Source organism: Oxyura jamaicensis, chromosome 8 (genome assembly GCF_011077185.1).
Source record: "Oxyura jamaicensis isolate SHBP4307 breed ruddy duck chromosome 8, BPBGC_Ojam_1.0, whole genome shotgun sequence".
Lineage (NCBI taxonomy): Eukaryota > Metazoa > Chordata > Aves > Anseriformes > Anatidae > Oxyura > Oxyura jamaicensis.
Window position 1 is genome coordinate 6,914,649 of NC_048900.1, and position 22,225 is coordinate 6,936,873.

The 22,225-nt window shown below is 34.4% G+C and overlaps 1 protein-coding gene across 2 annotated transcripts in view; it reads left to right on the forward strand.

Moving 5' to 3' along the window:
• The window catches only part of DENND1B (DENN domain containing 1B), a 161,217-nt gene that overhangs the window by 96,801 nt on the left and 42,191 nt on the right, over window positions 1-22,225 (forward strand). For both annotated transcript variants that reach the window (XM_035333579.1, XM_035333580.1), the window contains 4 exons: window positions 853-953; window positions 6,043-6,088; window positions 7,637-7,738; window positions 16,608-16,733. In XM_035333579.1, the coding sequence (XP_035189470.1) occupies window positions 853-953; window positions 6,043-6,088; window positions 7,637-7,738; window positions 16,608-16,733 (375 nt within the window). The remainder of the gene's footprint in view (window positions 1-852; window positions 954-6,042; window positions 6,089-7,636; window positions 7,739-16,607; window positions 16,734-22,225) is intronic.

The window sequence follows — 22,225 nt, forward strand, 5'->3', positions numbered from 1 at the left end:
TTGCAAATTATTTTGTGTCCTCAAGAAGTGAACGAGACCTAGTTACTGATCAGTTGCGTAGTAGTGCTTTTTTGTTTTGTGTTATTATTTATTTGAAAACAAACCAGCCATGTCCACATGTCCATTTTAAGTGGCGAGCAGTTTATAACACTTTTTTTCTTGGAGTCTTCAGTCAAGTCTTCTTGGAGTCAAGGAGTCTTCATTTTCTGGTGATGTTAGTGCCAGAGGTGCCAGTTTCTGTTTTGGGGAACTGAGAAGGGGATGGACGATTCTGAAACTTGTAGTAAAGTTGTTTTGCTGTCACAGGGAATATTCACTTTAGATTTTTTTTTATTTTTTTTTTTTAAAGGTGGTTTGGAAATAAAGATAGTGACAGAAATAGAATTTAATCCTACTCCTGAGTTGAGTGCGCTTGTGTGGCTTCGCGCAAGGCCAAATCAATTCCATTCATTCCGAACAGTGGAAATGTGGGTCCCTTCCCCTGCCCTTCCTGCTCAGCAGAGCTGGTGCTGCAGGGGCACACTCAAGTTCTGCGCATTTGTGGCAATACCTGGGCTTGTAGGCCATGATAAACATCAACAAGTGCATGCTTATTTTCTTCTTCAGAAGTGCTGAGCAGGGCTGACTTTTAATTGACTTGTCCATCTGACTTTTTGCAGATGTTGTACTTGCATGCATGTATCATTTTTTTTCCATAGATGCATTTAAGTAATTAAAAGTAATTAAAATGCTATAATAGGCAGTTTGGGGATGTTAAGGTTCTTACATGTCTAGAAGTTAATTTAAGATTTTGCATTTTTATTTTTCATATTACTTTTGTTGCCAATTCTGTGTGTGCATTTTTGTTTTTAGTTAACTGCTTGTGTTCATGCGTCAGCTGCATTGTTGTATCCAATGTATTGGCAACACATTTACATCCCAGTGCTTCCTCCACATCTTCTGGACTACTGCTGGTAAGATAACTAACCTGTTATACTCACTCCTGAGAACTGTACCTGTCTTATAGTTAGTTCTAAGTAACTCACGAAAACAGAAGCTGTCTGAATGTGCAGGATCCACTTTATGAAAGCACTTAAGTCAATGCTTAAACGATTACATGAACAGAGATATTTCAGCATGCCTTTACATTGTTTTTGAATTGGTACCTTGAATTACAGTGCTGATTACTATCAACAGAGCATTTAGAATCCTGTTTATAGTAGCTGGTCATGTTTTATTGCTATGTTCGGTAATTTAAATGCAAGTGCCTTACAGTTTTCATTTATCTGATGTTTACTTTAAATTGAGGCAGATGATTCTGGTACAAGCATTCAGAAAATACTGATGGATGTTTCTGGAGTCAAGCGTTAGTAAACATCTCTGTTTCTCTTAGGTCCAAAGAAATATTTAATGCTTGTATTTTAGGCCCAGACAGGTTCAGGATCATATCCAACACCATGCACAAATTGCTTAAAATCTCCTTTTGATAATTCCAATTTTTTTTATTGTAAGAACTCTTCTCACAAATACTTCTCTTGATGTGTTTCTGTTCACATGACAGGCTTCGTGTTTTTGGTAATTTTTTAAATTGGAAAAGAAACGGTCACTTTTTGAGTCACTTCTGCTCCTTCAAGGGATGCTGTTCACTTTGTGATGGTTGTTACGTGTTATACCAGGCTAGTTTGAGGAAATTTTCTGTTCCAAATGCCTGGGTTTTAAGATTTCAAGCTAAGAAAAGATTTACTTTCTTCTCGTAGTAGTGCCAGAGATACCAAATTAACTTCCATTAAAGAACTAATACAGGAGTATCTGTCCCTGGAGGCTTTCTCTCTAAATAGACCCTATGGATTTGTGATGGAAAAAAAAACAAAAAACATTTAAAACATTTTTACAGATCAAGATTTATTATATCTGGTATATACGTAATAGATACGGTATGTCTTCATCTAGGATAGTTCATATGCTTCATCTGTATATTATTTATTGCCTTCAAAAATACCCCTTCTCCCTTTGCTTTCAACAGTAGCGAAGCCTTTCATCTTTAATGATAGTTTTCTTCTGGAAAAAACTCTGTCCTACTTGTTTTTCCTCCTAGCTTTGATAAAATGCACCAAGATGGGGATATAGCTTGGATGTATTTGTTTAGTTTTTGTATTACTTGAAGTTACTGCCAGAAGCTTTTTATTTTCTTCAGTATCACCCATAAATGCAGTTCTCAGAAGGTAGATCAACACCTTTATTCAAGCTGTACCCTGCAGAGTGCATCCTGAACACTAGAAGATTTTTTATTTCCCCTCCTAAGCACACATAATGTTTTCAGAAATAATAATGTTAGATGCTGTACACAGCTCCTTCTGATGATGATAATCCTCGAGATTCTAGGTCATTATGGCATGACCTGAGAATATTCTTTACTCATTAAAAAGAAGCATGGAGTTTCTTAAACTTGTGAAACTCATTTATATCCCCTTTTCTCTTTTACTGTATTACAATAGAAGGGGGAAGAAAGTTTCCTTTATTTAGAGATGCTCAAATGGAGACATAAACGTTCACAGAAGGAAATGCCCAATTAATGAATTTACCACAGTAACTATAATTCAGACTTTTTTTACTGAAGTTGTCTGCGTTTGTTTCTCTGTCTGATCATGTTGGTTTGAATGGTTCTTTTGTGAGATAGATTGGAATAGTGTAATAAAAATATACAATACTTCCCTTTCTTCATGTTTTGATACATTGAGTAAATGTTTTCCAGTTAGGTATATAATATATCAAATTAGAAAAGCTTGATGAATTTACAGGATTGAAGTGTATTTCAGACCAGACTTCGTGTGCAGTCCAAGAGGATCTTCTAAATTCAAAATGAATGAAATAGTTTTCTAAATGTTTTTCTGTATTTTATTTTTTCATGTATTATTTTGACAAAGTTACTTTTTTAAGTGCCTTTTTTTTTCTTTTTAATGTAATCTATTTTCATGTTTAGAAACGACATTATCTTTGTTTAACTTAAACATTGTTGGGATATCTCCCGTTTACTCTCAGTTGAAATCATACATTCTGAATTAGTTAAATAGTTAAATAAGTATCAAACTGATAATTCTTTAATGTTAGTCATTCTAAGGGAGTATGGATATTTTTTAATAAAGATAAAATGCATTTAAATTTACTGCTTAAGTATAGAACCTGATCCTGCAAATCATTCTGCTTTTTAATAATCAAACGTTTTGTGAGAAATCCGCTTTTTTAAATGAGTTTAACTATAAATCTTTAACATTTGGTAAAGATAAATGATACAATTCAATGGGGTTTAGAAATTGATAAATGGGGGTACATTTTCTGGGCTTGAAGGTAAGCAAAATACGACATTGTGCAAAACAGCTATATCTGGATTAAAAAATCATTTAAATTCTTCCAATATGCTTTGTAACCAAAAAGGATCTTGTGGTTCTATCAGGCAACCTTATGTACAGACAACTTTTAGACAACAAAACAAATATTCTTCAAGTAATGCGAACACACCAGCACTGAGCACCAATGTGAGCTGTAGTGCCATCAGGATTTGCTACGTTGTGAGTACGTGCAAGGTCCTGTGTGTGAACATACTGTGTATTGACTTCAGAGGATTTTTTCCTTCACATAACTTACCTTGGCCTTAAATTCTGCTATGAGAACTCCAATGTGAAAACTGGAACAACCATGTAAAAAAGAAGATAGAAATTCCTTTTTCTAAAGGACAGCAAAGTATTAGACAGTGAAAGAACTGCTCATTTTAGCTCTAGTAGAAGAGAATACATAGAAATAAGTTTCCTACAATTTATTCTTGAACAGCAGTTTCTCAAAAATACATTTTTCTGAATATTTTTTTAAGAAAAGATTTCTTATGTACATTTCAGCAAGCAATTGAATTGTTGCATTCATCCGATTAGGTGGCTTGCTTTCAAGGAAAGTTATAGAAATTAAGTTTGAGCATTCATATAGTAATTATATTTGAATAAAATAAATTTCTGTAAAGGAAAAAGCTAATTTCATCAAATTTCAGTGTAATTTCTTGGCAAACTAAGTCACTGGTATGAGTACATGACAGTTTTGTCTGTAGATGGTAAAGCATCTGTTCTGCTGCTGCTCTGTTAAGAATATAATGCAATTAGAAAATTAAAGTTAAGATTGTAGCATGCCTTTTTATGAGATTTGGTCTCTCCTGAATTGTGATGTTTTCATGAGAATAGGACAGTTAATTTCCAATTAACTTGCATGTTTTGCATAGCATAGTAATTATTTTAGGAAATGATGCTGTGGGTTAATAACATTTTTGGTAATAACATGCATAAGCAAGAGAAAAACTATATAGCAGCTCCCAGTGGTATCACAGAAGGCAATTTTATGTACATTTTACAAACCTCTGTTGTTAGGGCTTCCGAGTTCAGCAGTAACAAAATTCATTGTTTGCTGAAAATGATCAAATTGACTTTCCATACCTGCAGTTTTTATTTCATGCATTTTCAAGATGTGTTTATCTAATTAGCTTTGTACATTCATTCTGTAAATATTTTAAAATTGGAATGATGTAGCTGTTGCTTTGTTCTACAGAAAAGAGCTACACACGACCCTTTTTAATGACAGATTTATTAATGGAACAAATCATCAGCTATTACAAGTCAGTACAGGCCTGGTGAAGCTGCTAGATCAGTGTGCATAAAATACGTAGGTGATATAGCACTTCTTTTCACCATAGTTTCTCCAGTTCATGTTACTTGTAACACCGAGATACTCTGATATGATGAACAGGAGGAGGATCTGTTTTGCTCAATATTCAGCAGAAGAATCCTCTCTTACATGTCAGCCACAGTTGTTCAGATCTGTTTGCTTATACATCCTGCCTAGAGTCAGACATTCTTGAAATTATAGAGGGTTTTCAGGCTAATTGCTCACTGCATACAATGGAGGGACACCCCGTTGTTTTTAGATCACAAAGGTATAAGGCCCTAGCCTAGCTGAAGTGGTCATGAGATACTGAATTTTTTCAACACTGGGCTAAGAACGAGACATGAGAAGATGTAGGATTCTCCATTTTCCCTTTTTGAACATCTACACCCCACACCTTGAAGCCTTAAGCCATGAGAGTTTGTAGTCTCAACAAACCTTTGATTTTTGATAACGTAAACATAATGAAAAGCAGTTCTGATCTGTCAGTTGTTTTTCTGTTTTGTTTCACTTTAGTCACTACTCTCCTGTGGGACATTGCTAATGTAAGCAAATGGATAATCCATAGTGAGTGCAGGTTTTTTCTAAAAATGCCTGCAGTCATAGGCAGGTGAGAATTGCTACTTTCCTTCAAAGAGTTGGGACTGCACTTGTGAGGCCCGAGGAACTGGCCCAGCAAAGCCTCTCCCTGGGCCTCAGGAAGTCAATCTTGAAGTAGTCAGTGCCTCGTTAAGGCTCAGAGATGTGGTCAAATAGATGCAATGTGAGCTGATATGTATAACTGTTCATATAAGTGATCTTGCCTTCCATTTAGTTTTTAGGCCTTACTTCTATTTAGTTTTTCTCTCTGCTCCCTTAGTATTTCATTTCCCGCTGAGTTGCTTGAACCAGTATGTCCATTGCTCACTTCTCCGGAGGGAATATTTTTAGTAATCTCACAGCACCAAACAACGTGACGATAATTCTTGGATGCTTTTTTCCTTCCAACACTGGATAGTGAATATATTCTTTATCAGTTTAGTGGAAGAAAGAGAAGATTATAGAAAACCATGATAAATTATCCTGACTAGTTCACTTTCCTGCTTGCATACTGCAGGAGGTCTCATTCCAGAGTCTGTGTGGATAATTGTTTTATTTTGAGAATATGATGCCTTGTCTTACTCAAATTGGAAATGAGAAATTTATTACACAGTAAAAAAGATATTTTCTTTCAGCTAGAGCTGAAAGAGCACCTGTATACATGTAATACAAGCTTACACAGTGGATGTTAACTAGACACAGTACAAGCCAAGATTTTAAATACGTTTTGGTTTATGAATAGTTGTAGTTAAAAGATAATTTGATTGTTTTGTCTTTTTTCTTCAGTGCACCAATGCCTTATCTAATTGGCGTTCACTTAAGCTTGATAGAGGTAAGTTTACCATATACTTCTGAGTACTGATAAGCATGAGGCGTTTGTGCTATAATTGATAATTTTAATGGAAATGCTACAGAAAAAAATCCGTTTTTTACAATCAAAATTGCAAAAGTTAACTTTCAGAAGCTTTAAAAAATAAAATTGTCTCTCTTTGAAATTATACTTTTGAAGTGCTTTATAGAGACATACAAGCTCTACCTCATGATTTATTTCTATGTCTCTTTAATAGCTCAATGATTTTTTTTTTTTTGTGCCTTTCTTAGTGGTACAACAACATATCAGATTTTTCCTATAATAGTAATAAAAACCTCTGGGGCCATCATCATTCTGATTTCCTAGCTAACTTGCATTCCTCTTCCTCTGAAAATTTGAGTCTAACATAAATCCCATAACATTCACAACTATTCATTTAGAAAACAGTAATTTTTGTCAAAAAACAAGAGGTAGCCTTTCCAGATCTAAACATACAACAAAATAATAAATCCCACCTGAGTGCTGAGAAGTAGTAGGGTCATAAAATATATAAATAAATAAATTGCTTTATCTTTTTCCATAACCATTTAATGACACGGTTAGGCCTACATGTGTAGTCTGGTTATAATGCAGAAGAGATCATTCATTCATTCATTTCATACTTCTGCTAAAGCAACTTCTGAGGATGAATTCCCATTTGCTAAACCAATGACGTAGGTTCTCCCCCAGACTGAGCACCTAGCACCTTTGTGTTTCTAAAAAAGAGCCTTCTATCATGTACACTTCTTAACTAGGCATAACCTTCTGTTCTCTTTAAACCTAGTTCTTATGATCTATATACATTGATTGTAATCTCTTGATTAGGATCGTTTTCTGTATTCTATCAGAAAATAACACACCTGAAAAGAATCCAATGATTTTATTTTCAGATTATTCTTTCTGAAATTATTTTCTGGACCATAATACTGCATTTTACTGTAGGACGATGTAGAAAAGAGTTAAAAGAGTTTTTTTGTTTCTTTGTTTGTTTGTTTTTTCCCCTGGAAGGAAAAAATGGTGTAGTTCTTACCTGCTAGTCCACTGATGAAAGATTGTTTCATCCATTCTTCTTTAATACTAGTAGCCATCACATACCTGTAACGGGATAAATTGGCAAATAATTACTTAGTTTGCTCTGCTTTTAATCTGATTATATGATCCTATCTGATTTTCACAAATATGAAAGAATAAAAGGTTCTTATAAATATATATATATATATATATAAAATATATACACAGTATACTTTACTGTTTTGCATAATTCTTGGTTTTCAGGAATTAATTTCTTCAACGTGTGTGTATTTCAGAGGTTATTAATATAGCCTTAGTGTTTGATGAAAAGGAAGTGTTTTTAAAATCTATTTTGACTCTTCTGTCTAATTCAGATCCTACAACTAAAGCTCAAAATCTTGCTTTTGCTATTATTATCCTTCGTAAAATCAAGATTTTTAATCTAGCCATTATAATAAAAAGGAGGATTCAGGAGAATGCCATAGTAAAATGCTTTTCCACTATTTTTTCCTTCTACAGAGAGTAAAGAATAGATCGCTGGAGGATGTGGTTTTGCTAAATGTTGACACAAACACTCTAGAAAATCCTTTTAATGACCTGAACAACCTACCTGGTGAAGTGGTGAGTCTTACAGATATTTCTTTTTTTTTTTTTTTTTTTTTTTTTCTTCTTAAATGGATGCTTGGATTACTACTAGCTATTTTTGCCTGTTTTTGCTAACTGCTGTAAAAAGAATAAGGGGGTAAAAAGCAGCAACTATAGACCCCTATATCTGAGATTTTACATTTCTGACAGTTGAAGAGATGTTGAATGGAACATCATATTCCTTATTGTAAAAGTAGGATCATAATTATAAAGCTAGCTGCATTCATTAGGCATAGCTGCTTTAAACGCAAGAGTCTCTTCATCTCATCTTAATCATTATATTACAAAGTAGGCATTTCTGTCTGCCTAGTGGCATGTCTTGCAAAAGAACGAGAGAGTTTTTGAAGGCAAAAAGAAGAAGGGGGCCAATTATCGGCTTCTGCTTCCCTGCCACCTGCCAGCGCTTTCCTTTTAATTAATGATCTGATGGCACTGGTCAATATAATAAGAAATGCTTGTACAGTTGGGGTCAGAAAATTCAGGCTTTGATCTTCTTCAACTTTCTGAAACATTTATTTGTTTTCTCTAAATTATTTCAGTTTTATTTTAATCTCTTCTATCCTGCTGAGGGCTGCGTGAATGAAAACCTATACTGTTTGTCATTTGCTTTGGCAGAGCAAAGACTGCTTACTTAGAATTCTATTTGTAAATTAAACTGCAAACCCAGTTTGTCATAAAAGACATCTGATCCTTTTGAAATGACGAAAACTGTCTTTTGTCTGTAAAGGATGATAAATTAAGTGCCAGTTCTTTCTGGACTTTGATCTTGCAGAGGGTCCCCCCCCTTCTTTTTTTTTTTTTTTTTTTTCTCCTATTGCCTATAGGGGAACATGTTCTGTATATCATTTTAAATAGTCGTAAAATTCACTTACCTTGGTTTTCCCAATAGAGCTCTGAAAGAGTATCAGTGTGAAATCACTATTTTGATTATTTAGCTATAGATGCTCAAGCTATCAAAAATTGTCAGAACAAATAATTTTGTATCAAAATGTGAAATCAGAGCTACATTTTCTGAAATGTGAATCATTAAAACAATCTGTCTTAATCAAAGTGAGGCATTGGACTGAAATACTATGTCTTTTGTATTGCTAATTTGTATGTATATGGAACAACAGAAATCAAACTCTTGATTATATTAATATCAGTCCTCTTTGATTATAATAGTATTAAAACCTAAATTTTTTTGTAGATTGTCTGGTCAGTCTTCCTCTTGATTCATTATCAACTGTAGTTCAGAAATGTGAAAGAAATTGACTTTGATTATGTAAAAAATATTCTGCTGTTATGTGATTTTACACTGATCTGTGAAAAAGTATGTACACATACAATAATTCTGAGTGTACTCTATTGTACAGCTGAAGTAAATAATAACTGAAGTAAAAAATAGTTATTTTCTGGTGTGTTGTTAATTTTAACTGACTTTGCATTCAGTGTAAAAGGTTGAGGTTATAATGTCATGGAGGTACGTACCTCTTGTCAAATAATAACTAGATGTAGAATTGAGAATGAGGCATCATCAGTAACATACTAGATGTGTAGCTGGAGGTCCTTCGAACAGTAAAAAAAAATAAAAATGGATGTTTGTTCAATGAGGGGGACCTCATGTATCTTACAGCTGCATGTCAAAATGATCTCTAAATGAATAGGCTAGCATGAAAAAATAGGGGCAACAGTCCTTCATAATTTCAGGAGTATGTTTTTCCCCATGATGTGTAGAAGTTACTATTATTAATGTTAATGGAGGTTATCTAAGAGTGCAGATTATGCAGTAGACTTACAATATTTCATTCCATATCTAATATTGAACAAAACCTAACAGTGCTTTACGCAAAATATCCTTGTAGAACTTTTTTTTTTTTGATTTTACAGTGAAGCTTTTAATTTAAGTAATCCCATCTCTTTCTCTACTTCAATCAGTAAATAAAAAAAAATAATGGAAAACATAATATTATAGTTGGAAAAGCTAGAAACAAAGACAGTGTCTGGGTTTTGGCTCATAAAATGACAGCACGCTTGACTTCTGCGTTCAGCAGGGACAATGCAACTGCTAACATCTGGGTTAAAATGTATACGATGTAAGACTGTAGAATCAAAATGGTAAGTTAAACTTAAAGCATTAGAGCAGATGTCAGATGCTTACATACGTGAAATATTTTAGCTTATATAAATAAGACTTGTAAGCATACGTACAAAGGTGGTAAAACTTCTGATGAAAAAATGTAATAAGCAGGAGTACCAATGAAGGGTGTTAAAATAGGATGAAGAACTGAAAATATAAAAGAAGCTCTCATCCCTTTGAAAAATTGATTCCAGATAGATTAACAGCCTAACAAAAGAAATGCAATATTTTTCAAAGACTTCTCTAAAACTGTTTCTTCTGTCTGAAGGAAACTGAGTAAATTCTTTCCTTGATCAGTATGCCTGATGATGTCCTCACTGCAGAGGTACTTAATAGTTTACCCATGTATAAGTAATGTGTCTATGAAAATGTTCCCATTGTGAATTTTTTCAAGATAAATTCAAGATCGAAAAACATTACTATATAACATTATCTAATAAACTGCATAATAAATTAACTGAGATTTAAAGGCATTTTTAAATCATTCACTTAAGTATTTAAATTATAGTTACAGGCTAGATGACTTTCTATGCATGTGAACTCTATTATTCTGTCAGACTGACCAGTGGTCGTGACTGTGCAAAGGTCAGTGGTCACAGTTGTCCTGAATTACCAGTCCTTTTTTCATGCGGACCCTCTGCTGCGTTGCATGCTGTAATCTTCTTAATGGCTTCATTCCAATATTCACACATAATATTTTAGATTTATTGACTGTTAGAAATACTACCATGCCAGTAGCAGTTCCGCTACTCCTAAGGTATTTAAAATTGGAAAAATAAATCAGTGCAAGACTTTCAGGAATCCTTTGTTTTCTTAGAGGGGGGAAAAACCCTCTTTTCCCCTCTCTTCTGACAAGAACACTTGTTTTTAAATTTAATCATTTCACTGTGAATTTGTCTATTATTTTTTAATTAAAAAATGAAAATAAGTAGCTGCTTCTGTGGGAGTAAATTTCCTAACGCAATAATACATAGATCACCACTTTAATAGAGTAAGACAGTAGAAAAAGAACATTTGTGATGTATATAAATTAGTGCAGACTATAGACGCTTATACATTTATAAACCTTGGGCCTGATTCTGCAATACCTGCTTGCAATTACCTCTGACAAACAGATTAGTCCTTTTCTCAATTTGAACACTTTCAGAAAAATCTTGGAGAATTGAGGTTATCACAGTTAGAACATTTAGCAAGCTAATCTTACTCAATTCACAATAGACTTTAAGCAGAACTTTTATAAAGTGATTTTATAAGTGATTTTCAGAAAACAATGGGCTTTATAGCATATTAGCATCTTCTGTGTTTGTTAAATGTTAACTGTGGAATCTACAGAGCTGTTGAAAGATGCATAGCCTTCATAGCATGTTGTACATATACACTGATACAGGACAGAATTCAAAGGGTTTTTTTGAGTTTTTCTATTGAGATTCCAAAAGTCACAGTATTTTAACAACACAAATTGGGCGATGAACATCGCTATTTTGAAGGTAGCATTTGAGAAATTAGCTGTAATTCATGTTGAAAATTAACCAGCTACTTTACAAAATAATTATTGAGATTTTTTTTTTGTATTTTTTTTTTTTCAGTGCCATTAATCATTGTATTTTCAGAAATAACTAGCAGCATGTAACATTGCAACTAAACAAAATGTTGGCAAAATTTAAAGACCATAATTTAGTTTTTCCATTAGAAGATACTCAAAATATTACTAATATATTTTAGAAACTCAAAGCAGGCAGCAATGTTTGCAATGTTATGAAACAACTGTTTATGCTGAATCTCAAATGAGTTGTTTGAGATTCTGTTGAACCTAGATATAATTTTAGAAACTAGACCATCAGATTGAAAAATGCAACTAGTTTTGAAAACATTTGCATTTAGGTAGATAATGAGTATTTTTGATTAGATGCTGGAGGGCTAGCTGAGATGCCTAAATCCTGTGTGTATAGATAATATCAAGTATGTAGAAGCTCTTTCATTAACGACATCGATTTAAATCAACTCAGATTCCATTTTATTGTACTGTCTTGTTTTGTTTCTTTTCTCTGCCACTTCCTACTTTTTGCTATTGAGAGTGTGCTTTTACTTTTACAGTGACCTGATCTGATGGGGAACACTGGAAAATAATGTAAAGCATAATAACTGTCACTGATACGAGAGAAATACCTGGGTATATTTTTTTCAGAGCTCCGGTAGTTGTTGGGAATCACACTGCATGGCTCTGCATTCCTTACGGCACAAATCTTTTGAATGTTTCTGTACAGGCTTAAATTTATACGTGTGCTTAAGCTTTTGCAGGAAGAAGGGCTTTGATTAATAGTTATATCATTTTATGAATTTGTTTTTTTAACTTTTGTGGGTCCTTCTATTATTCTACTCACATGAATATTGAAGAGGTATTAGTCATGTCTGGTTTCTGATCGGGTAATTGTATTTTGGAAACTTGAAAAGGATTATAGGGTGACTATTTTAAAAAATTATGCTTCTTTTTTTCAATGCCCAATACAATATGTTTTGACATTTTTCATATACTTTTTATGTATGAAAGCAAAGCCACATGCAAACCACATGACTTCCTAAATCTCTGAAAGACTATTCTATTGATTTAGTCCTTCCCAAAGCTCTGATTGCTCTTCATTGGTAGTGTTTAACAGTCCAATGAAGTCACCTTCCTATGACAAGCAGTTGCTAGGAGAAGACAAAAACATTTTGCTTCTAGTGTAAATTAATAATACAATTTCTGAAACAGATCATTAGTGCCTCACAGGAAAAAAAAAAAAATTAACAGAATTCTAACCCCTGTTGTTTATTTGTTTCTAGTTCTGTATTTTTAAACTTTTCAAAAGGCTAATTCTGCTTAAGTCACAGAAAAAAAAACGGAGAAAAAGAGTCAGGCATTCCTAATCATAGATAGGTAGATGGATTATATAAGGAAAATACTGCTGTAAGGATGCCACTTGGGTGTTTTTCGGCTTCATGTCAGTACTGTGTGTTTTCTTTGAAATTTTAAGAACAATTTATTCTGCCACCATGGCATCACCTAAAGGGGGCTCACACTCCCTTGGCGGTGCACCGAGTCCTCGTAAGTAGTTCAAAGCACCCATTCTCGTATCTGTCCCTACTATGTTGGCTGCAGTAACTGATTATCATTCTGTCTGTGGTTAAACTGTGGAGGATTTGCAGGCAGCCTACCCAGACGGGCAGCTTGGCTTTGCTGTCACCCGGTGGTTTGCTAAGCATGTCTGCGTTTGCTGACTTCAGGTTGAAGGAACCCGGGCGGGCAGGCAGGCAGTAAGGGTGCTTCAAGGGTGCTTCAGCAAGGGCTCCGGCTCTGCTGACTGGGAAATCAAGGCTGGAGAAACTTTTTGAACTCCAGCACAATCTTCCTGAGGCCAGAACTCACTCCAGGATAGCAGCCTGGTATTGCAGCTCCTGACTGGGTAGCGTTCCTGCACATTTGTGCTGGAACCTCCTGCCTTCAAGCTGACAGTCCATTGGGATGTTCTTAATGTTGTTGAAATAATAATGTACCAGTACTGCAGTAAACTGGTAGATTTTTTTTTTTTATTTTATTTCTGTTGTTCTTTTTAATATATATTTGTCTAAAGCATCCTGATATTGATTTATGTTAGGGTATATAAGGCCCGAGAAAATTGAAAAAAAAAAACAAAAACAAAACAACAGAAAATCCTTTTTCCTTGCTTTGTCTTGTAATTCCCCTGCTCTACATCATCTTTTTCACTGTTCTCTCTTACCTTCTCGTGTTTGCCATAATTTCCCCAAACTTTCAGTGCCCAGCATAACATCTTTTTTCTTTCAGTTAAAATATATCCACTTCTGCTCTTTGGTCTTTACTAGTTATGTGCATTGTGCCCTTACCTCCAAGAATGACACAGGGAGGAGTATCCAGTCAACTTTTTATCCATCCGTAAGGAAAGACACTAAATATTGATTATCCTAGAAACAAGTGATTGCAGCCAAGTTGTGATCCTCCTTTCTGTCTTATTTTTGCTATTTCCATTAATACCGATCCATCAGAAGCTTCTTCACCGACACTGTGTCGCCAACTGTATGAATGTATGAAGCCTACTCCCTGTTTACGTGTGTATATATAGGTAGAGCCTATGCTGGGGTTAGAAGAATTGTCTAAATGTCAATTTACAGGGAGATTTGATTTTATCACCATTGAAACAGAAACTGAAACTCAGTTGTAACATGGTGCTGTAAAATTATTTCAGGTGAAGAGGACATTTGTTCCCCTTTTTTGAGTGTCCCTGTAGCTGAATGATAAGAAAGGTCATGTGTTTCCAATTCATTGTGGGACTGTATGAGGAAGCAATTATTTTTCACTTAATTTGAAAACAGTCCTAAAAAATACTGATAGTTCGCTTCTGACCAACACAACATATAAGCCCATGATTACCTTAGATCTAGAACACTACCACTACGAATATGAAGTAGCTTAAATTCAAGATAGCTATCCACATTCTTTTAGAAGTATTTCTCAAACTCTTTATCATTTGATCATGTCACACCATTTGACACATGTCTTTGGGGAAATATATGACCTGGTAGCTGAAAGGATTTTCAAATACATTTTGCAAGTTAAATTTCAGAGTTCTAGTTGTTATTACATTTTTGAACAGATAGCATTGAACAATTTTTCTGCTTTAAAGAAAAACAAAACAAACGATCCCTTTTTTTAAAAAAGCTACTGAATTCTAACAATCACTTCACAAAAATTATTTAATGTAAATATACCAGTTATATTTTCTCATAGAGTATGCACGAGATCTTTTTTTTTTTTATGAAACAAACTTCTAGTGTAAGATTATGAGTATAAAAATTGACTTTTTTCACATCATTAAATACCAGATATAATGTAGAAGACTGTAGATTTGTGAGAAAGTAGATGGAAAAGGAAATTCTTTCATGTTTAAGCTGCTTTGTTCATCATGACAGAGACAACTTTCTAAAGGTTGAGAATTCATTTTTTGACCTCATGTTTCTGTTTTTCTTTTAGTGAAACTGAGCTAACACTGATGGGCAGATTTTCCTTATACAAAGTGCATTCCCCAATTTATTGCCCTCAAAATTAAATAAACCTAATTTTTAACAACCTTAAAATAATCATAAAGTACAGAACAAAGAAAATAACATGCATTTGTTTTTTCAGCCTTGAACTCCTTAACTGCTTTTTGTACTCAGAATTTTTTTTTCTTTTTTCTTTTGAGGTATAAGGGAAAAACGTAAATGAGCCTTGGTGTATGCTATCCATGGGCTAAACGAATCAGGCTCTAAACTTTTATCTAGATCTATGGAGCTTGGATATAAATTGAAAAGATCACAGCTATGGGGAAAAGACCTATACTGTAAAGGCCTTTCTGCATAGATTATGAACATCATAACTCAATAATTTTTTTTTCAAAACTATAGTTATAATTGGACCCAATGGGGGTCTCTCTCTTTGATCAGATCACAGTAACTGTGACTTTACACTGGAAAATGTCACTACTGTGAAGGTTTATCACCTGTAGAGCTGGTCTTTTCTCTGATGCCATGTTCAGTTCTCATTAGCATTATTCAAAGTTTAGTTGTTAATTAGGTTGACACTTCAATTACAATCATCATCTACAAGAGCAGTCATGACTGCTTGCATAAAGAAACAAAAAGATTTTCATTTTTGCATACATTTCTAAAAGAGTGAAAGCTGTTTTGCTCGTAGTTTGTGCTTATAATGTTCTGTTTAAAGAGTAACTCTAAATGGTACTTCGTATAGTATTTAATGACAAAAATATTGCTTTCATGGTTATACTGCAATAGAAAGGGAGGTAGAAACTTATATTCAACATAATTGGAGTTGGCTTATTTCTCCAGATACCCCTCATCTTGCTAATTAGTTGAATAAAACTATAACTGAGTGTAATTCCACATATCTTTTAAATAAAGTCCTCTAATAATTTCAGAATTATAAGATCTTTCTCCAGAACCTCCGAGTAATAGCCATCTATGCCTAGAAAAGGAAAATAGAGACCTCCTTCCAAAAACATGTCACGCACTAAAATAAGAACAGCTTTTTTAATATTTTGTTTTAGCTTTTAGTTTTAGTTTTTGTATAAGAACACATTTTTTTTTTTTTTCTTTTCCCTTTCATATGTTTTATCTTCAAGGACAATTCTAACAATAATGTACCACTGAATTTACACAAACTTTTCTCAACTGTTTGACAGCAGTAGCAGCTACTCCCATGGTGCTTGAGAAATCATGTAAGATAGTAATTTGATATTTAAAAAAAAAAAATCCCCAAAACAGAATTGTAAGTTAGCATTAAGGAATACTTAAAAATTATCCTTCTTAATATAAATAAAAAATATCCAACTGTCTTTATTCAAAATGAGAAGGTAAATTTTATGATCAGAGAAAGATCTGCAGAAAAGTGGCTCACATGCAGTTTACTGTAAAATAATTAAGCTTATTTATGTCAAGAGGCCTTGGGAAAAAAAGAGAGCATAAACCAATTTGCATTAGCACTCTACCATCATCCCCTGCCTTCATTTCAATTAACAGACCAGCAGGTGCTCTTTGCAGTTAAAAAGATAAGCTATCAAGGAGGAGGATGAATTTTTGGCTGACCTGTAGACACCATGGTTTGCCTGCTGATTGGGTTCATACCTCGCTGTACCAATTTCTGAGGTGTTAATTTAACTGTTCCACTCTGTCATGCAGGTCTCGGCCTTGAAAAATAAACTGAAAAAGCAGTCTACAGCTACGGGTGATGGAGTAGCCAAGGCCTTTCTTCGGGCACAGGCAGCACTGTTTGGATCCTACAGAGATGCACTAAGATACAAACCAGTAAGACGACTACTATTTTCCTTAATTTACAAGAGCGCAGGCTCATTCTTTTGCAGGAAAAATATGATGTATTATCCCAATCTGAAAATGTTTTAAATCTTAACCTTGAGCAAAAGATGTGCTGGCAATTTAGAAGACACTACAACCTCCTGATGGTGAGTTGTACTGAAAAATGAATAGCTGTCCAAAGTCAACTATTTTTTATTTGTATCACTTCTAGAATTTATTTAGTATAAAATTGGATTGTATTAATGAAAATACTTACAGTTTACCTTGTTTAATGTGCTGAAGAACTGAAGAGGTTGTGCCTTACAGAGACTCAATTTTCTCTGTACTTCATACAGAGAATTTGCTGTGTTTGAGGCCAGAAGGTTTTTTTTGTTGTTGTTATTATTTACTAGCAGAAGCCAGATATGATGAGTCAAACACACATCTCTACTTTGATACACTTATCTTGATTCCACTGAGAAGACAGGAGAAATGAAAACCCAATCCATCCCACCAGAGCTTGTATGTCTGAGGTTTTGCTGGTACTCAGTAGGTTAATGTGTTAGGGCTCTCATCCTTTCTGGTTTTTGAGGGTGGCACATACTGAGCCTACTAGATGATAAAATAATTCATCAGAAACAACTTGGAGGTTAATTTCAAATTAGTTTTGTATGATATTTGCAAACTACTGATAGCAATTTTATTTGATAAAAATGCATGGAAATGCTGTTGGCTGAATCCCTTGGGCAGGGAACTGTGCAGTGTTCCTTGATGGAAATGGATAGAATGGTCATTATTATCAGATGAGATATATTTCTGGAGGAAATACAGCATGGCAGGGTCTTCTTTCTACTCAAGTGGTTCTCTTAGAGGTGGTCTTTTTTTGACATGAGCATTTTACACCCTAGTTGTCTATGCCACTAACAAACATTAGAAAACTATTGAGATAAAAAGGTAACCCATGTAGAAATGAAGTAGTATTTAAGGGTTTAGTCCAAGTATGTGTATTTGACAATTATTATAGTTTTCTTTTAATGTGGAAAATCGGTTTGCATAGTAGTATATTGAAACAACTGTATCTGTTTTCAAAATCATGAGTACAACACAGTATGAGTTTCATTAAAATCAACCATTTCAACAAAACAGTTGTAGTTTATTCTATACTGGCGTTACCTGACACTGCTCTGGAAGGGGTTATATAATTGGTCCCTTAGTCTATAGGTGAAGACACTGGTCAGTGTCAACTCATGGCAGTTCACACTACAAGCAGTTACATCAAAAGGTATCTTAGTCTATGTTCAATGTGTGCAAACAGAATTATGTCAGTCTGGCTGATAGCCTTAACCACTGTTCTGATCAGAAAAAGGCTGGAGCCAGTGCGTTATATTACAGTAAGTTTGTTGAACTGAATGCAAGTTCTTTAGTTTTCTGGTTAGCACCTCTTGAATTCAGCTCTGCTTTCCATTTTATTTTAGTTTCTGCTGCCATATTTGAAAGATGTACATTTGCATTGTGTTGGAAGTAGTGCACCATATATCATTTCAGCTAGCAAACATTTGTCAAAGTGGTCTTTACAGTCTTTCTTTCTGCATTATTCTTTTGCATTTTTTTTGGCTTCACTAATTACATATAAGAGAAGGTATTTATGAAACTGTTGTGGCCTAATGGAGGTTTGTTTGTTTGTTTGTTTATTTTTAATAAATATGTTATTTCAGAATACTGTCTGCTGGTAAATACCATCATATCTTGGATTGGCATCAACTTGTCCAAAGACAAAGACTGTGTATATTTATTAAAAAAAAAAAAAAAAAAAAAGTCTAAGTTATTTTGAGCTGTGTTCACATTGTGTTAACTAATAGTATTTTACAGAATTTTTGTTGTGATAGGAAAACTCCAGATTAGTAGACACTAAGAGGAATTGTCTCTTGGTTGTTCGGCAAGGAGGTTCAAAAAATCTGATCCCGTTTGGCTGTATTGGGACTTTGTCAGGAATCTTAGGACATGTGAATTGGTATTGCAAGGAAAATACTATCTTTTGTCTTGGAGTCCATGATGCTAGATCTAATATGGAAAATCTAAATCAAACTTATGGACTTTATTTACATTCTTTCTGGAGCATTCACGTAGAAACTGTGTGAAATAGCATTCACATAGAAACTATGTAAGGGGTATACCTGAATGAGAATATTTTTTATAGAGTTTTGAAATACTTTTGCTATAAATAAACTTGTCATAATTTCAAAATCAAGACCTAAGAGGTTTTGGGGTACCATTTTTAGGATCGCAAACATTCTAATGAAAAATAAAACTGTGTTTGGATAGTTTTTGCTTGCTTGTAAGCTAAAAAATATGTTTATGTGAACTATTTTCCTTGCAACAGAGTGTTCTGTATGATTTTAACTTGAAACATGAAACAACTGTCATTAATATTCACTTTGAGTAAAGAACAGCTTTGATAGTGTCTGTACTCATCCAACACTTCTCTTCGCTCCAAACGCTGTTCATCACACTGAACACTCATTCTGTGCAACTGTTTGTTTTCAGCATAGGACAGATTCTCCTTGGTATAGCAATATGTCTTGAACAAACGTCTAGCAATTATTGAAAATAATGTGATTGGTGAAAGGGAAAATGGGAAGCTTCAGGGGTCTTGAAAGGAGTTCATGGGACTCCAAAAGACCATATGGAAAATTTGACTAATACAGGCAGGAATTATGACACACAATACATATAGGTGATAATATTTTTTTAATGTAATACATGGTAATAAATGCAGTAAAAGTTTCCAAGAAAAGCAGAAATAGTTGTTTTGTACAATTTAATCACGATACTGAATTAAAAAAGAGAAATCAAATTTGATATAAGTGCCAAAAATATTTTTATAAGAAGTTGCATTTTACATTAGAAACTACTGCATAATAATAGTGGATCTGTAGAGTAAATCGGTACAGTTGGTGCTAAGGACCTGGCATCCACACACTGTCCATTCCTAGCATTATTGTGGGTCTTATTTTAGTGTTGACTGCTGAATACCTACACTAGCTGAAGCTCATTTTCTGGTTTACTTTAATACAGAAGGAATCTAGTTCATGCATGATAGAGGAGGATGACTGGAAAAATTGTTTTTATAGCCTGTTTTACTATCTCATCACCATTACAAGATTTTGATAGGGAAAAGAAAATGAAAATTAAACAGATTTTCATCTTTGACGTCACTGCCATTTGATGAATGGCTGAAAAATAATCCGTGTATTCAGAAGAAAATTTTCCCAGTGGAATATGAGTATGTTGTTGTATTAGCCTAGCTAGCAGCTGCAGTAGGAGCCATAGCGTGATTTGCAATGTCAGTGATCACGAAGAGTTCTGATCTCGAGTCTGTCCCTGCTGAGACATTGCAATGATCAGAGTATTGTGTCAGAAGTGCTCCTTATACTGTATAGATGCATATACAAATCAAAATTATATTTAGCTTGGGTAGTCACAGCTTAGCCTTGAACTTTTTGTTGCTCCTGTTTCCCTTAAGTAGTCCAGCATTTGGGAATTTATCATTATGATTTATTATTATCATATTGCATGTTTCATAATTGCAGGCAGAGGTGGGAGTTAAATACAAAGTTTATAATTGTGCGGCTTGTGTCATTTTGTCAATCCAATGTATGGGCAATATTGTGTGTGTTGTTTTTTTTCTTAGCTTTTTTTTACTTTACTCATTCTTTGTAGGTAGTTTTCAGGCACTTTTGTTTGTATCAGATGAATGCCATGACAGTCAAACATTTTCACAGAATCACAGAATTTCTAGGTTGGAAGAGACCTCAAGATCATCAAGTCCAACCTCTGACCTAACACTAACAGTCCCCACTAAACCATATCCCTAAGCTCTACATCTAAACGGCTTTTAAAGACCTCCAAGGGTGGTGACTCCACCACTTCCCTGGGCAGCCCGTTCCAATGTCTAACAACCCTTTCGGTAAAGAAGTTCTTCCTAAGATCCAACCTAAAACTCCCCTGGCGCAACTTAAGCCCATTCCCCCTCGTCCCGTCACCAGGCACGTGGGAGAACAGACCAACCCCCACCTCGCTACAGCCTCCCTTGAGGTACCTGTAGAGAGCGATAAGGTCGCCCCTGAGCCTCCTTTTCTCCAGGCTGAACAAGCCCAGCTCCCTCAGCCGCTCCTCGTAAGACTTTTAGCAACAATTTTAGCAACATTATGATGGCTAATGAAAGTTGGCCTTACAAATGAACTTGTGGAAACCTTGCAGGTGACAGAAAAGGCTAGATTTTTTTTTTTTCTATTAAATATATACCATATGGTCAGATAATAAAGCACCGTGTGGTGTAGAAATTCTTTAACAGGCAATATTCCACTGACAATCTATGGCTAGAGATGGAAGGGTAGGTGAGAGATTGGGGAAGGAGAAGAAAAATAATAATGAGTGTAAAAGTATTCATCAAAATAGAGATTAATTTTAACAACATTGGGAAGATGAACAAAGCAAACACCAGGAGGAAATGCAGGTCTGATTATAAAATAAAATCCATCATGACAAGACAAATACGTTTCGAATTTATTTCAAATAAATCTTATTCTTTAAGACATATCTATTGAAAGACTGTAGAATATAAGAAGCAATGTTATTTTCTACTTTTGAGGAACTGAATTTTCTTCAAGAATTAGCTAGCAAAAAATAGCCATTGGAAAAAAAAATCACTTCCTCTTTTGGAGAAAAATTCATGAAAGCTCTTGATGTTACTGATGTTGAACCAAAAGAAATAAACTGGGATAACTTTGGTTTAAGTTATGATAGTTGTAACATCCATCATCAGAAATTAAGAAACGAAGAGCAAAGGCTAATGGCATGGTTTGGAATTCTTGGCAGCAGGAGTTCATAGTCTGATCAGCACACCAGGGGGATGGGTAAGCTTCCACCTTGGAGATAGCACAACCTGTCAGACCTCACTTTAATTGAATGCTAACTGGAGTGCTTTGGGCCAGTACGGACACTTTTTAAACTAATGACATCAATGCTCCAATAGATCCAGCTTTGTATTAGATAAGCAAGAAAGCAAAATAATGTAATTAAATTTTATATTATAGAAAAAAAAAGATATTTTAAGATTCAGAATGTACCTGAATGCCTGGAAATATGTACGCAATGATTGCTTGTAATTTTCAGAATGAAACCTTTTGAGGACAGGTGTCTTGAAGTGAACATGATTAGTTTGTCTATTCTGCAAGAGTTAGGCATAAAAAGTACAGTAGGGTGCAGAAACAGAAGAAAGAGTATTAAAATGCCAGAACATAGTTTGAGTTTAAATACAGAGCCATTCCGTATAATATCTGTTATGCCTCTTCATTGTCACTTCCATAAGAACTTTGTGTTAAAAGCCAAATTTGTATTAAGGACCGTATTGGTCTGTTATTGAATATACAAGTTATTAGCAGTGTTAGTAGGGTTTAATTGTGACTGCAGAAAGTATCGGCTCATCAGAATTGATGATAGCA